At 42.1% G+C, this 17,351-nt stretch overlaps 1 protein-coding gene across 4 annotated transcripts in view; it reads right to left on the reverse strand.

Annotated features, from left to right (window-relative positions):
- CEP170 (centrosomal protein 170) overlaps positions 1 to 17,351 on the reverse strand; it is a 306,205-nt gene that overhangs the window by 200,130 nt on the left and 88,724 nt on the right. For all 4 annotated transcript variants that reach the window (XM_073671540.1, XM_073671537.1, XM_073671538.1 and 1 more), the window contains 2 exons: positions 452 to 507; positions 217 to 358 (listed from right to left, as the gene is read on the reverse strand). In XM_073671540.1, coding sequence (XP_073527641.1) covers positions 217 to 358; positions 452 to 507 — 198 coding nt within the window. The remainder of the gene's footprint in view (positions 1 to 216; positions 359 to 451; positions 508 to 17,351) is intronic.

Consider the following 17,351-nt stretch of genomic DNA (forward strand, 5'->3'; position numbering starts at 1 on the left):
CAGAGAAAATTAGGAAAAAACATAACTTTTATTCCATCCTTAAAATCACATAGCAATATTACAAAATTGAGGAAGAAAGAGCAACAACAACAAAAAGCCTGAAAAAGAGAAGTTAAAAAAATTCAGCTACTGGGGGTCACTGAAGGGTTAAACTGTGAAACACTACAGGCATGTGTGAGCACAACATTACTCTTCTGGAAATTAAATGTAACATACCTGCCACTTTTTCTTCAGATCTCTGTGCATCTAAGGTTCGATGTTGAGCTTCAGTCATTTTTATATCAGTTCCTTTTGCTTTTGATCCCTCTGATTCCAAAGGCTTTTGTGAAAACTGGAGCTGACTTGTAAATTTTTCATGCTAAAAAATATGTGAACATGAAGTCTTATGGAAAATTATTGTCACGAGAGGAAAATAATGATAATAATAAAAAAAAGAATAACTGAAAATCACCTTTAGAGCCTCTTCAGGTACCTTTAACTCTCCACGTGATACAGTAAAAAGATTGGTATGTATTTTTTTAAATTAAGGAAACAACAACTGAAATCTCTGTAACAAGCTATGGTAAATGTTGCATTACCGATAAAACATTGAAACAATACTTACTCCCACTGTGTTCCAGCAGTCCCTGTATACCACAGTAAGACGAATCCTTAGAGGATGCACTCCACCATGGTCAGTCAGGGAAGTGGACAACCCCTTCTAGATGGCCATATAAAGAGAACAGCTGATGACCGAGGCAGTCATTTGATAGAAAGAGGAAGACCGTCAGCACTGTTGTTGAGGGTAGTGTGCTCGAGGAATGGACTCGTGGTCCAGACTAATCTAAGTAGGAACCTCAGCACCACAGAAAGGATAAGAGGCTAAAGGTCTTGCTGAAAGAGTTATTTATTTTGATCCAGCAAGGAGTCAAAACAGATCATTTCCAACGTTTCAACCGGGAGAAGTCTTCGTCAAGGACATCTGTGTGTAGCAACAGCCGGAAATCAAGAAATGTGGCAAGGTATAGGCCATGGGGTTAAACCATATGGTGACATAGAAACAGTACAGACCAAAAGTTTGGACACACCTTCTCATTTAAAGATTTTTCTGTATTTTCATGACTATGAAAATTGTACATTCACACTGAAGGCATCAAAACTATGAATTTAACACATGTGGAATTATATACTTAACAAAAAAGTGTGAAACAACTGAAAATATGTCTTATATTCTAGGTTCTTCAAAGTAGCCACCTTTTGCTTTGATGACTGCTTTGCACACTCTTGGTATTCTCTTGATGAGCTTCAAGAGGTAGTCACCGGAAATGGTTTTCACTTCACAGGTGTGCCCTGTCAGGTTTAATAAGTGGGATTTCTTGCCTTATAAATGGGGTTGGGACCATCAGTTGTGTTGTGCAGAAGTCAGGTGGATACACAGCTGATAGTCCTACTGAATAGACTGTTAGAATTTGTATTATGGCAAGAAAAAAGCAGCAAAGTAAAGAAAAACGAGTGGCCATGGATGGTGTTTCGCAGAGAGAAAAGAAAAGCGGCAGAAAAATCGAGTGTATCCACAAAGACAAATGAAAAAGATGGAGTAAATTTGGTAGTCAATTTATCTTCTAAAACCCTTACAAATGATGAGATTAATGTGTTGGCTAAAGGCTTGTCATATAGTTATTGTACTCATATTAATTGGTTTAAGCTTGAAACTGAATTGTACAATTTTTTTAGATCAATTAAGCTGAAATATTGGTTTGGTATGTGTGATAAGAAACAAGATATTAACATAAGTAGTGGTAGTACCTTGAGATTGCAGGATTATTGACTTAGTAATAAAAGTGATTTTGTACCGATTATAAATCAACCTGTTATTGAGGCCTACATCACAGCAGTGAATAATGATGTTGAAAGGTTGAAGGAGTCACACACCAAAACTCCATTTAGCCATTCTAATTTTTCTAAAAGTGAGATTGTTGCCCTTTATTCTTTGATCAATGACGGTGACCTTATGGTTAAGCCGGCCGACAAGGGTGGTTCGGTCATCGTCATGGATACAAAAAAATATATAGCCGAAATTGATCGGCAACTTGCGGATACTGAGGTATATGAAGAATTAAGTGGGGATCCTAAATTAGTGGTCATGCAAAGGAATAAACTGATTCTGAATGAGGCAATGGCAGGGCATAATTGATGAGGATCTGTTTAAATTTTTGTTAAAGGAGAATCCGGTTACGCCGGTTATATATATTCTTCCAAAGATACATAAAACGCTTATAGATCCGCCAGGACGTCCTATTATCTCTGGAAGTGATTCACTGTCGAGCCATATTGGAGTCTTTTTGGACAAAATTTTAGGCCCACTAGCAAGAGAGGCTAAATCCTTTATCTTGGATACTACTGATTTTTTACGCAAACTGAGTTTGGTGGTACTTAGTGGTGAGGTTATTCTGGCATCATTTGATGTAGTATCTTATCCATTAATCATGAGGTGGGACTTAGTGCTGTGAAAAAAATATTGAGTGGGACTCATTTTACATCTAGACAGACAGAATTCATTATGAATTTACTTGAGGTTGTATTGAGAAATAATTATTTTTTATTTGGGGACAAATATTACATGCAGTGTAGAGGAACAGCGATGGGCGCCAGTATGGCGCCCGCTTATGCAAATTTGGTAATGAGGATCATGGAGGAGGACCTTGTCTATGTGTCCCACCACTTCCGCCACGTATGTGGGTGGTGGAGATACATACATAATGTCTTCCTTCTTGGGTCCGGTTCCCTGGAGGAACTGTTGGATTTTCATGCCTTTCTTAATAATTTGACTGAGGGCATTAGGTTTACTTAGGTACGTTCGGATAGAGAGATATAATTTCTTGATGTATTGATTAAATATAGTAATAATAGATTGAGTACAGAATTATTTGTCAAGCCTACGGATAGAAATAACTTATTGAAATATGATAGTCATCATCCACGTAAAATGGTGGAATCGCTTCCTTATAGCCAGATGTTGAGGGTTAGGAGGATTGTGAGTGAGGATAATGTGCTGGAGGTTTCTCTGGATTCAATGATTGATAAATTCAAAGTGAGGAATTATCCATGTAAAGCTCTAGATAAATGGAAAGATAAAGTTAAGGGAGTGGATCGTAACTGTCTGCTAAATAAACCAGCTAAAAAACATGGAAATTTAAATAGAATACCAATGGTGACGTCTTTCTGTGAGGAAAGTAAGAAGGTGGCCAGTATTGTTAAACGCCATTGGCCAATGTTAAATAAATGTCTACCAGAAATCAAAGAATTTCAATTGCCTCCCCTGATATCCTACAAACGTGCCAAAAACATCAAGGATAGGTTGATTCAAGCAGATATTGGCTCCCAAAGGGAGATAGTTCAGAGTACACTAACAGGACAATGGAGGACAGTTGCTTTCCCTGCCTTAATTGTATTAATTGTTCATTCTTGCAGAAAGGTAATCAGTTTCAGCTTTCCAATGATGGGGAGATCTATTATATAAATCATTTTCTAACTTGTTCATCAAATCATGTCATCTATCTATTGCAGTGCCCGTGTAATCTTTTTTACGTCGGGGAGACTACACTAGAATTTAGAATTAGACTTTATCAGTATAGATATACGATTTGGAAAAAAAGACTTGATCTACCTGCTCCAAAACATTTTACTGAGCTGCAACACTCAGAGAAACATTTGAAATGCAGAATTATTGATCATATACCACCCTTAAGACGGTGGAGAAAGGGTCCGCTTATTGAAAATTAGAGAATTGGAATGGATTAAGAGACTTAGAACTTTAAAACCTTATGGATTAAATGTTGATTATAAATTGAATGTAACTATCTAGGGATGTTTTGCTTGCCTACCTCCTTCTTGTGATCTTTTCTTAAATTCTTCATGATGTGGTTATTTTTTAGAATTTTATTAACATTTATTTTTTCTTTATTTTCTTTTTAGATCTACCACCACTGTCTGATGTTTGGGAACATGATTCATCCCTATCAAAATTGTTAGTTTTCATCTAAAAATGGCGCAATGTGTGTATAGGAATATGATGTTAAAAGATACTGAGTGGGCTCCATGTGATAAATCTTTCATTTATAATACACTAAGGGGTTATTATACAGCTATCTAAAGGAGTATATGGACCAGTAGGCAGCCTGTGGAATAGGGGTGGTGGGATTGGTGACCTTTTGGGTACCTGTCTCCTATCCTAGTAAGGTTATTGGGTAGCCATCCCCAGCTAATGGGGGGCGTTCCCATGCCTCTCAGGCATAAATGTCTGTAACTCCGTCCATTAAATGAACTCTGTTATAATGAGCACTACAGTGCTGTGTCCCCCATGTATAATGTGTATTAGGCGTTTTGTGCTTTAATGCAGCAAGATGTGGGAGTGCTGCCCTTAATTAACATGGTTGCCCAAGCCTTGAGTCTGTCTGTGACCACATAGTGGGACATGTCTGCGCCTTTTCGCGCATGCGTGGTCGGTCTTATTAGGTTTCCTGTCACGGCGCCGCCCTTTCCGGTCTTTGGAACACAAGTGCGCTCCAGAATCATTACACTGTGTTCCAAATTATTATGCAAATAATATTTTCTCAGATTTTCCCAAATTACCTATATAAATTGCAGTCATTGTAATTTTCCAGTCAAATAACTATTAGAGTACAATTGAAAGGTTTTTGTACAAACTGCCTATGATAACAGTATATTTTTTAAAAAATAAAAAACTCAAACTGCACTCAAAATGCATGTTCCAAATTATTATGCACAGCAGAGTTTTCAACCTTTTCATTTTAATAAAGATCAAAAAAATTGTCATTTTTTAAATTCTAAGCATTAGCAGGTTATTACAAACTGAAATCAAACAGTTTTCAACTCAAAACTTTATTCTAGGTGATGTTACATTTGCACATAGGACCCCTTGTTCGAAAGGACCTTCTGAACTCTCTCGTCCATTGAATTTGTCAGGTTTTGGATGGTTTCTGCTTTAATTGTTTTGCATGAGGACAGAATACCCTCCCAGAGCTGTTGCTTAGATGTGAACTGCCTCCCGCCATCATAGACACTCCTTTTGATGATGCTCCAGAGGTTCTCAATGGGGTTGAGGTCAGGGTAGCATGGGGGCCACACCATAAGTTTGTCCCCTTTTATGCCCATAGCAGCCAGAGATGCAGATGTGTTATGTGCAGCATGAGACGGTGCATTATCATGCATGAAAATGATCTTGCTGCGGAATGCACGGTTCTTCTTCTTGAACCATGGCAGGAAGTGCTGTTTGAGAAACTCAACATACATTATGGAGTTCATCTTTACCCCTTCAGGGATCCTAAAAGGGCCGACAATCTCTCTCCCCATGATTCCAGCCCAAAACAGTACTCCACCTCCTCCTTGTTAGCGCCGTAGCCGTGTTTGCATGGGGTGTCCATCAAACAGCCATCCTCCACTCCATCCATCTGGACCATCGAGATCATTTCATGCATGATAATGCCCCGTCTCATGCTGCACATAACACATCTGCATCTCTGGCTGCTGTGGGCATAAAAGGGGACAAACTTATGGTGTGGCACCCATGCTCCCCTTACCTCAACCCCATTGAGAACCTCTGGAGCATCATCAAAAGGAGTGTCTATGATGGCGGGAGGCAGTTCACATCTAAGCAACAGCTCTGGGAGGGTATTCTGTCCTCATGCAAAACAATTAAAGCAGAAACCATCCAAAACCTGACAAATTCAATGGACGAGAGAGTTCAGAAGCTCCTTTCGAACAAGTGGTCATATGTGCAAATGTAACATCACCTAGAAGTTTTGAGTTGAAAACTGTTTGATTTCAGTTTGTAATAACCTGCTAATGCTTAGAATTTCAAAAATGACCATTTTTTTGATCTTTATTAAAATGAAAAGGTTGAAAACTCTGCTGTGCATAATAATTTGGAACATGCATTTTGAGTGCAGTTTGAGTTTTTTATTTTTTTAAAAATATACTGTTATCATAGGCAGTTTGTACAAAAACCTTTCAATTGTACTCTAATAGTTATTTGACTGGAAAATTACAATGACTGCAATTCATATAGGTAATTTGGGAAAATCTGAGAAAATATTATTTGCATAATAATTTGGAACACAGTGTATATTCCTTCCGGACATGCGCAATAGAGATAGCGGGGACGCCGAGATTTCAGCGTTTCTCATGTTTACATTATGGGGTGAGTCATGTGGCCTTCTAAATATATACAGCTGGTGATTATGATCAATTATTAATACAAATGGTCTTTATAATGATTTATGGAATCTTTTTTGTCTCCTCGGCATTTTTGCACTTTATATACTGTATAGATTGTATGAATCATGATAAATAATATATTGATTGTATCTGTATTATGTTTAAAACATATATGTCACATTAATTACTGCTAATCAATGTGTGTGATTAAGCAGGTTTAAATACTTTGCACATTGCACTTTCACATTGCTTGAAAAAAGTCCATATCTTGGGACCGAAACGTTGCACAGCCACACGGGCTATTAAAAGACTATTTTTTCATTATCAGTTTGAGTGCTGCCTCCATTCTTTTTCTTGGATATTCAAAGGACTGGTGTGTACCTGGGGGGTTTTGCACCTTTTTTCAAAAATTCAAAAATATCTTTTTCTTGTGCTGCTTTGGATGTATTTTATATATATATATACAGTGTCTACAAGTAGTATTCAACCCCCTGCAGATTTAGCTGGTTTGATAAGATGCAAATAAGTTAGAGCCTTCAAACTGCAAACGAGAGTAGGTTTTATGAACAGAAGCATAAATCTTACAAACCAAAAAGTTATGTTGCTCAGTTGAATTTTATTAAATTTTAAACATAAAAGTGTGGGTCAATTATTATACAACCCCTATGTTTAATATTTTGTGGAATAACCCTTGTTTGCAATTACAGCTAATAATAGTCTTTTATAAGACCTGATCAGGCCGGCACAGGTCTGTGGAGTTATCTTGGCCCACTCCTCCATGCAGATCTTCTCCAAGTTATCTAGGTTCTTTGGGTGTCTCATGTGGACTTTATTCTTGAGCTCCTTCCACAAGTTTTCAATTGGGTTAAGGTCAGGAGACTGACTAGGCCACTCCAACACCTTGACTTTTTCCCTCTTGAACCAGGCCTTGGTTTTCTTGGCTGTGTGCTTTGGGTCGTTGTCTTGTTGGAAGATGAAATTACGACCCATCTTAAGATCCTTGATGGAGGAGCGGAGGTTCTTGGCCAAAATCTCCAGGTAGGCCGTGCTATCCATCTTCCCATGGATGCGGACCAGATGGCCAGGCCCCTTGGCAGAGAAACAGCCCCACAGCATGATGCTGCCACCACCATGCTTGACTGTAGGGATGGTATTCTTGGGGTCGTATGCAGTGCCATCCAGTCTCCAAATGTCACGTGTGTGGTTGGCACCAAAGATCTCGATCTTGGTCTCATCAGACCATAGAACCTTGAACCAGTCTGTCTCAGAGTCCTCCAAGTGATCATGAGCAAACTGTAGACGAGCCTTGACATGACGCTTTGAAAGTAAAGGTACCTTACGGGCTCGTCTGGAACGGAGACCATTGCGGTGGAGTACGTTACTTATGGTATTGACTGAAACCAATGTCCCCACTGCCATGAGATCTTCCCGGAGCTCCTTCCTTGTTGTCCTTGGGTTAGCCTTGACTCTTCGGACAAGCCTGGCCTCGGCACGGGAGGACACTTTCAAAGGCTGTCCTGGCCGTGGAAGGCTAACAGTAGTTCCATAAGCCTTCCACTTACGGATGATGCTCCCAAAAGTGGAGACAGGTAGGCCCAATTCCTTGGAAAGGGTTTTGTACCCCTTGCCAGCCTTGTGACCCTGCACGATCTTGTCTCTGATCGCCTTGGAATGCTCCTTTGTCTTTCCCATGTTGACCATGTCTGAGTGCTGTTCACAAGTTTGGGGAGGGTCTTAAATAGTCAGAAAAGGCTGGCAAAGAGATCTTTAATCCACACATGTGAAGCTCATTATTCTTGGTGCCTGAACTACTTCTTAATACTTTAAGGGGACCAAACAGAATTCTTGTGGTTTGAGGGGTTGAATAATAAATGACACTCTGAATTAACTTTTTACGTTTTAAAAAAAAAAAAAAATTTGCTGCAGTGCATTTCCCACTACCAGACTGATCTACAGTACAAATGTCACAATGCCAAGTTAATTCCGCATGTGTCAATCAGCTAAATCTGCAGGGGGTTGAATACTACTTGTAGGCACTGTACATATATACACACACACTATAATATGTATACACACACATACATACATATATGCACACATATATGTATATATTATATTATATATTGTGACAAAGTCATTGGCAAAGTACTGGACGGCAGATATGTTTCACTGAGGCTATTTGCTTCAGTGATGTGAAACCTTGAAGTTTTCTCCAGCATGTTATGTGCTGAGGGGTTAATCGGCCATTTTTAATGGGCTAGGTTTTTATGTGAACAGCTGTAGAGCGGGTGGGAGGCTGTTCACCATATCTCCACCACAGGGTGTGGCCTGGGCTATAAATAGCCAGCCTTTTGAATCATTTAGTGTTCAGTACGGCTGGAGAGAAGAACTCCCGCACTTTATGTTCTGACAAGGAAAAGCTGAACAGTCCGTTTTGCTAAACTCTGAACGGGTGGATTCCCACTCCCCCAAAGAACTGTGCTTTGCGCTATCACTTTTTTTGTTTTCCTATTTTTGTTTAAAGGGCCGTGTTTATTTTTACTTCACCACGGTTTATGTCGCATGTATAATAAACCTGGGAAGAATTTAAAGAGACAGTGTGCCCGTGTTTACCTCCGTGTGCAGATGAGTGAGCCGATCTACCACAGGTGGTGCAAGAAGTGTGGGCAATCTCCCCAAGAAGTACGTGTGACGGCGGCGGAAAACATGCATGTCTTGGGTGAAATCGGCAGTGAGCCAGGAAGCAAAGTCAGAAAGCACGGAGGGCCTGATTAAGCACCTTGTGAAAGCTCAACAACAGCAACAGCTGGGCCAACAGCAGCAACAGCTGGCACATTAGGTGACAAGTAAGCTGCTTATGCAGCAAATAAAGCAACAGCAGCTACAACAACAGCAGCAGCAAAACCAGCACAGACAACAGCAGCAGCAGATTGAGTTGCTCACAAAGGCGATTCGTGGGAGGCCATCAGCCCCTTCCCCAAGTTCAGATGAGAACTCATACGTCCGGAAAGCGCTAAGATGAGCAATGCAAAAAATGACCCCAGGTGATGCTGTTGAGGTGTTTTTGACTATGATCGAAAGGATAGCAGAGCGGGAAAAGCTGCCGCTGGAGAACTGGGGCCCTATTTAACTGGTGAACCCCAAAAAGCTTATTATGACCTGGCCCTACAGGATGCGCAGGAGTATGCAAAATTAAAAACTGAGATATTGGCATGCTCAGGAGTAACTATGTCTGTTAGGGCTCAAAGGGTCCATCACTGGGCATATTGTGATGACAAAGTCTCTCGCTCCCAAATGTTCGACCTATTATATCTGGTACAGAAATGGTTGCAGCCGGAGTCCTCCACCCCAGACCAGATGGTTGCACGAGTTCTTATAGACAGATTTATCAACTCACTTCCTAGGCCGGTGCATACCTGGGTTGCCCAGGGGGACCCCCAGAAATGAGGACGACCTAGTAGAAAAGTACCATGTGGTCGAGAGGTCCCTAAGTAAGCCGGGTGTTGTTGAATCCCTGTACTGGGGTACCCAGAAGGAGCCCGAATCTCAAAAGAGGGGTATTAGACTTGGTCCATTCTCATGTCTTGGGTGGGCACCTGGGAGTAGAGAAAACCCAAGAGCGGGTCCTGCAAAGGTTCTACGGGCCTGGATGTCACTGAGACATTGTGAATTTTTGTCAATCCTGTCAGTTAACTGCTCCAGTATCCCACTTTCGCAGTCCCCTAGTACCTTTGCCCATTATAGAGGTCCCATTCAACCGAATTGCCATGGACCTTGTTGGGCCCCAGGTTAAGTTTGCCAGGGGGCACCAGTACATTTTATTAGTGATGGACTACGCAACACGGTACGAGGAGGCAGTACCACTGAGAAACTCCTCTGCCAGAAGTATAGTCCAAGAGCTAGTGCATATTTTCTCCCAGACGGGCCTGCCAAAGGAGATCCTGATGGACCAAGTAACTCCTTTCATGTCCAAAGTGATAAGGGAGTTGTGTAAGGCTCTCCAGATTACACAACTTAGGACATCCATGTACCATCCGCAGACAGATGGTCTGGTGGAGAGGTTCAACAAGACCCTAAAATCAATACTGAAGAAAGTCATGGAGAAGGATGGCCGAAACTGGGATTGCCTACTCCCCTACCTGCTATTCTCAATTAGGGAAGTTCCCCAGGCCTCTACGGGATTCTCCCCCCCTTTGAGCTCCTATACGGATGGCACCCTCGCGGACTTCTGGACATTGCGAAGGAGACCTGGGAAGCAGTTAAAACCCCATCGCTTCATCGAACATGTGGCCCAGATGCAGGACAGGATCGCGAAGGTGAAGCAGATTGTGGAGGGAGAGCCTCCTACAATCCCAAGAAGATGCCTGCACATGAGGAAAGAGAGATAGAAAATCAGAAAAAAATATGCTACATTTCTAATTGGAGATATTTGCTAATATCATTATTATTACACCCACTACATATTGGGTCTTGGAGATGGGAATACCCTTTTAATTAAACTGTACTATCCAAACTGCCATCTCAGGTGACCAAGACAAGATGGTAATATCACAAAAATAAATGAGTTTCACATACTGCTGTACTTGCTTTTTTTTCACTAAAACTGCAGCAAAACCTGATAGCTATGTTCACAAGAGGCGTTTTTTCACCACTCATTACTTCCAATGGGTGTTGTTTTTTGGTTTTTTTTTGCCCTTCTGCGTGTGGTAAAACGGATTCTTCTTTTCAGTATGTTTACAGCGATACCACATTTATACAATTTTTTTCTGTTTTGGCGCTTTTACACAAACTTTTATAGAAAAAAGATTTTTTTTTGCATCGTTTTATTCTGAGATCTATACCTTTTTTATTTTTCGGATGATGGAGCTGTATGGCAGCTTGTTTTTTGCGGGACAAGATGATGTTTTCAGCGGTACTATTTTTATTTATATTCGTCCTTTTGATCGCGTTTTATTCCAGTTTTTGTTTGGCGGTATAATGATAAAGCAACTATTTTTGCTTCGTTTTTTATTTAGTTTTTTTTTATTTTGTTTATTTTTATTTTCTTTGGGTTTTATTTTGTTTTTTTTTAGATTTTTACAATTTTTTTTTCACTTTCTGACACTTTAATATTTTTAGTCCCAATAGTGGAACTTTCATTTTTTGCAGTCTGACTGCTTGTATAGCATAAGGATGCAGCAGCATCCCTATGTGATGCAGGCTGTAAGCTCTGCACTGACACAAGTTAGATATATCACGCACTGCGCTTGATCTAACTAACTTGCTGATGCCTGTGACCACGGCATCGGGTCACCATGGCAACGATCGGGAACCCAGCGCTCATGGCGTGGGGTCTCCGATCCAGGGTAAGAAAGGCTCTCTTAGCAGGCGGTCTTGGTTACACCGGACTTCAGTAAGGAGTTCGTTGTCCAGACGGCCACCTCAGAGGTCGGGTTAGGAGCCATGTTGTCCCAAAAAGTAAACGGAGAGGAATAGCCCATCCTGTACTTGTGCAGAAACTCTAACTGTGAGAAGAATTAAGCCATCGTGGAAAAAGAGTGCTGGGCCGTCAAGTGGGAAATTGACACCCTGAGGTATTTCCTATTAGGCCAACAGTTCAGGCTAGTGTCAGATCATGCACCCCTGAGATGGGGGAAAGAAAGGGTAAGAATGGCCGGGTGACTAGGTGGTTTCTAGCCCTCCATGACTTTAGTTTTCATGTGGCGCACAGGCCTGGGAAGTTACATGGTAAAGCCCCCATCGCACATAGAGAGATCGCTGCTGTGTCACTGTTTTGGTGACGCAACAACGACCTCACCAGCGATGTTGCTATGTGTGACACTTTGCAGCGATCAGGGCCCTGCTGTGAGGTCGCTGATCGCTGCAAAGTGTCCTGGACCATTTTTTGGTCGTTGCCCTCCCGCTGGTCAGCACACATTGCTGTGTGTGACCAGCGGGAGCAGCGATCAGGCTGGTAACTATGGTAAACATCGGGTTACTAGGGACACACGCGCACCTAGTAACCCGTTGTTTATCATGGTTACGAGCCTGCTAAAGTGAGCGGTAACCTCCCGCTCACCATAGCAGAGTGGTAACCATGATAAACAACGGGTTACTAGGTGCGCGTGTGCCCCTAGTAACCCGATGTTTACCATAGTTACCAGCCTGCTCCTGCTTCAGCAGGCTGGTAACCAGGAGCAGGACATCGTGGAAAGATTCTTTCCACGATGTCGCTGCTCCCCTGATCGTTGGTGAGCCTGCCTGTTTGACAGCTCACCAGCGACCACATAGCGACGCAGCAACGATCCCTGACAGGTCGTATCGTTGTCGGGATCGTTGCAGAGTCGCTAAGTGTGACGGGGCCTTAATGCATATGCCCGGTCTAGACTTCCCTGTTTGATGACTGAAGGTGCCAAAATCCCCTGCTTTGGGCAGAGGGGGGATGGGCAATATGTTACAAAATCATTGGCAAAGTACTGGAGGGGAGATATGCTTTACTGAGGCTATTTGCTTCAGTGATGTGGAACCTTGAAGTTTTCTCCAGCATGTTGTGCTGAGGGGTTAATTGGCCATTTTTAATGGGCTAAATTTTTATGTGTGTTTTTATGTGTGCGTGTGGGAGGCCGTTCACCATATATATCCACCCCAGGGTGGATATAAATAGCCAGCCTTTTGAATCATTCAGTGTTCAGTAGGGCTGGAGTGAGGAACTAGTGCTTGCTGTCCTGATAAGGAAAAGCTTTACAGTTTGTTTGCTAAACTCTGAGGATCCCCGTTACCACAAGGACTGTGCTTTGTGCTACTCCTTGGTTTTGTTTTCCTGTTTTTGGCTAAAGGACCGTGTTTATTTTTACTTCACCACAGTTTATGCCGTATGTAAAATAAACCTGGGAAGAATTTAAAGAGACGGTGTACCCGTGGTCACCTCCATGTGCAGCCGATCTACCACAAAATACAGTGGTGGCCAAAAGTATTGGCACCCCTGTAATTCTGTCAGATAATACTCCGTTTCTTCTTGAAAATGATTGCAATCACAAATTCTTTGGTATTCTCTTCATTTAATTTGTCTTCAATGAAAAAACACAAAAAGAATTGTCCTAAAGCCAAATTGGATATAATTCCACACCAAACCTAAAAAAGGGGGTGGACAAAAGTATTGGCACTGTTTGAAAAATCATGTGATGCTTCTCTAATTCGTGTAATTAACAGCACCTCTAACTTACCTGTGGCACCTAACAGGTGTTGGCAATAACTAAACCACACTTGCAGCCAGTTAACATGGATTAAAGTTGACTCAACCTCTGTCCTGTGTCGTTGTGTGTACCACATTGAGCATGGAGAAAAGAAAGAAGACCAAAGAACTGTCTGAGGACTTGAGAAACCAAAAATTGTGAGGAAGCATGAGCAATCTCAAGGCTACAAGTCCATCTCCAAAGACCTGAATGTTCCTGTGTCTTCCGTGAGCAGTGTCATCAAGAAGTTTAAAGCCCATGGCACTGTGGTTAACCTCCCTAGATGTGGACGGAAAAGAAAAATTGACGAGAGATTTCAATGCAAGATTGTGCGGATGGTGGATAAAGAACCTCGACTAACATCCAAACAAGTTCAAGCTGCCCTGCAGTCCGAGGGTACAACAGTGTCAACCCGTACTATCCGTCGGCGTCTGAATGAAAAGGGACTGTATGGTAGGATACCCAGGAAGACCCCACTTCTTACCCCGAGACATAAAAAAGCCAGGCTGGAGTTTGCCAAAACTTACCTGGGAAAGCCTAAAACGTTTTGGAAGAATGTTCTCTGGTCAGATGAGACAAAAGTAGAGCTTTTTGGGAAAAAGCATCAACATAGAGTGTACAGGAAAAAAAAGAGGCATTCAAAGAAAAGAACACGGTCCCTACAGTTAAACATGGCGGAGGTTCCCTGATGTTTTGGGGTTGCTTTGCTGCCTCTGGCACTGGACTGCTTGACCGTGTGCATGGCATTATGAAGTCTGAAGACTACCAACAAATTTTGCAGCATAATGTAGGGCCCAGTGTGAGAAAGCTGGGTCTCCCTCAGAGGTCATGGGTCTTCCAGCAGGACAATGACCCAAAACACACTTCCAAAAGCACTATAAAATGCTTTTAGAGAAAGCACTGGAGACTTCTAAGGTGGCCAGCAATGAGTCCAGACCTGAATCCCATAGAACACCTGTGGAGAGATCTCAAAATGGCAGTTTGGAGAAGGCTCCCTTCAAATATCAGGGATCTGGAGCAGTTTGCCAAAGAAGAATGGTCTACAATTCCAGCAGAGCATTGTAAGAAACTCATTGATGGTTACCGGAAGCGGTTGTTCGCAGTTATTTTGGCTAAAGGTTGTGCAACCAAGTATTAGGCTGAGGGTGCCAATACTTTTGTCTGGCCCATTTTTGGAGTTTTGTGTGAAATGATCAATGATTTTGTTTTTTGCTTCATTCTCTTTTGTGTTTTTTCCTTGCAAGCAAATTAAATGAAGATAATAATACCAAATAATTTGTGATTGCAATCATTTTCAGGAAGAAACTGAGTATTATCTGACAGAATTGCAGGGGTGCCAATACTTTTGGCCACCACTGTATATTGATTCTGTCTCTCACAGTTGAAGTGTACCTACGATAAAAATTACATATCTCTTCATTCTTTGTAGGTGGGAAAGCTTGCAAAATCGGCAGTGTATCAAATCCTTATTTTCCACACTGTCTATGTATGTATGTATATACATAGATATACATACATACATTATATATATATATATATATATATATATATATATATACACACACACACTGTGTGCAGAATTATTAGGCAAGTTGTATTTTAGAGGATTATTTTTATTATTGATCAACATCTACAGTGCCTACAAGTAGTATTCAACCCCCTGCAGATTTAGCTGGTTTGATAAGATGCAAATAAGTTAGAGCCTTCAAACTGCAAACGAGAGTAGGTTTTATGAACAGAAGCATAAATCTTACAAACCAAAAAGTTATGTTGCTCAGTTGAATTTTATTAAATTTTAAGCATAAAAGTGTGGGTCAATTATTATTCAACCCCTATGTTTAATATTTTGTGGAATAACCCTTGTTTGCAATTACAGCTAATAATCGTCTTTTATAAGACCTGATCAGGCCAGCACAGGTCTGTGGAGTTATCTTGGCCCACTCCTCCATGCAGATCTTCTCCAAGTTATCTAGATTCTTTGGGTGTCTCATGTGGACTTTATTCTTGAGCTCCTTCCACAAGTTTTCAATTGGGTTAAGGTCAGAAGACTGACTAGGCCACTCCTACACCTTGACTTTTTCCCTCTTGAACCAGGCCTTGGTTTTCTTGGCTGTGTGCTTTGGGTCGTTGTCTTGTTGGAAGATGAAATTACGACCCATCTTAAGATCCTTGATGGAGGAGCGGAGGTTCTTGGCCAAAATCTCCAGGTAGGCCGTGCTATCCATCTTCCCATGGATGCGGAACAGATGGCCAGGCCCCTTGGCAGAGAAACAGCCCCACAGCATGATGCTGCCACCACCATGCTTGACTGTAGGGATGGTATTCTTGGGGTCGTATGCAGTGCCATCCAGTCTCCAAACGTCACGTGTGTGGTTGGCACCAAAGATCTCGATCTTGGTCTCATCAGACCATAGAACCTTGAACCAGTCTGTCTCAGAGTCCTCCAAGTGATCACGAGCAAACTGTAGACGAGCCTTGACATGACGCTTTGAAAGTAAAGGTACCTTACGGGCTCGTCTGGAACGGAGACCATTGCGGTGGAGTACGTTACTTATGGTATTGACTGAAACCAATGTCCCCACTGCCATGAGATCTTCCCGGAGCTCCTTCCTTGTTGTCCTTGGGTTAGCCTTGACTCTTCGGACAAGCCTGGCCTCGGCACGGGAGGACACTTTCAAAGGCTGTCCTGGCCGTGGAAGGCTAACAGTAGTTCCATAAGCCTTCCACTTACGGATGATGCTCCCAACAGTGGAGACAGGTAGGCCCAACTCCTTGGAAAGGGTTTTGTACCCCTTGCCAGCCTTGTGACCCTCCACGATCTTGTCTCTGATGGCCTTGGAATGCTTCTTTGTCTTTCCCATGTTGACCATGTCTGAGTGCTGTTCACAAGTTTGGGGAGGGTCTTAAATAGTCAGAAAAGGCTGGCAAAGAGATCTTTAATCCACACATGTGAAGCTCATTATTCTTGGTGCCTGAACTACTTCTTAATACTTTATGGGGACCAAACAGAATTCTTGTGGTTTGAGGGGTTGAATAATAAATGACACTCTGAATTAACTTTTTACGTTTAAAAAAAAAAAAAAAAAAATTTGCTGCAGTGCATTTCCCACTTCCAGGCTGATCTACAGTACAAATGTCACAATGCCAAGTTAATTCCGCATGTGTCAACCAGCTAAATCTGCAGGGGGTTGAATACTACTTGTAGGCACTGTATGTTCTCAATCTAACCAAAAGACTCATAAATATCAAAGCTTAATATTTTTGGATTGTTCGATGATCAAGCTTCAAAAGTTTGGAAATTTCAAGACTGCTGCATCCCTCTGCAAGACATCTCACAATTTTGGACTTTTCAGAGCCCATCAAATCTCTCTTCTGACCCATTTTGCTAAAGGAAAGGAAGTTGCCTAATAATTAAGCACACCTTATATAGGGTGTTGATGTCATTAGTCAACACCCCTCCTCATTACAGAGATGCACATCACCAGATTTACTTAATTGGTAGTTGGCTCTCAAGCCTATGCAGCTTGGAGTAGGAGAACATGTATAAAAAGTATCATGTGATCAAAATACTCATTTGCCTAACAATTCTGCCCACAGTGTATATGTGCATATGCTGGACATGGGGAGGCTATGGGGCTCTCATGCTGGACATGGGGAGGCTGTGGGGCTCTCATGCTGGACATGGGGAGGCTGTGGGGCTCTCATGCTGGACATGGGGAGGCTGTGGGGCTCTCATGCTGGACATGGGGAGGCTGTGGGGCTCTCATGCTGGACATGGGGAGGCTGTGGGGCTCTCATGCTGGACATGGGGAGGCTGTGGGGCTCTCATGCTGGACATGGGGAGGCTGTGGGGCTCTCATGCTGGACATGGGGAGGCTGCGTGAGGCTCATGCTGTATATGGGGAGGCTGCGTGGGGCTCATGC

This window comes from Phyllobates terribilis, unplaced genomic scaffold (genome assembly GCF_046119375.1).
Source record: "Phyllobates terribilis strain yellow unplaced genomic scaffold, ASM4611937v1 Scaffold_3__8_contigs__length_932513732, whole genome shotgun sequence".
Taxonomy (NCBI): domain Eukaryota; kingdom Metazoa; phylum Chordata; class Amphibia; order Anura; family Dendrobatidae; genus Phyllobates; species Phyllobates terribilis.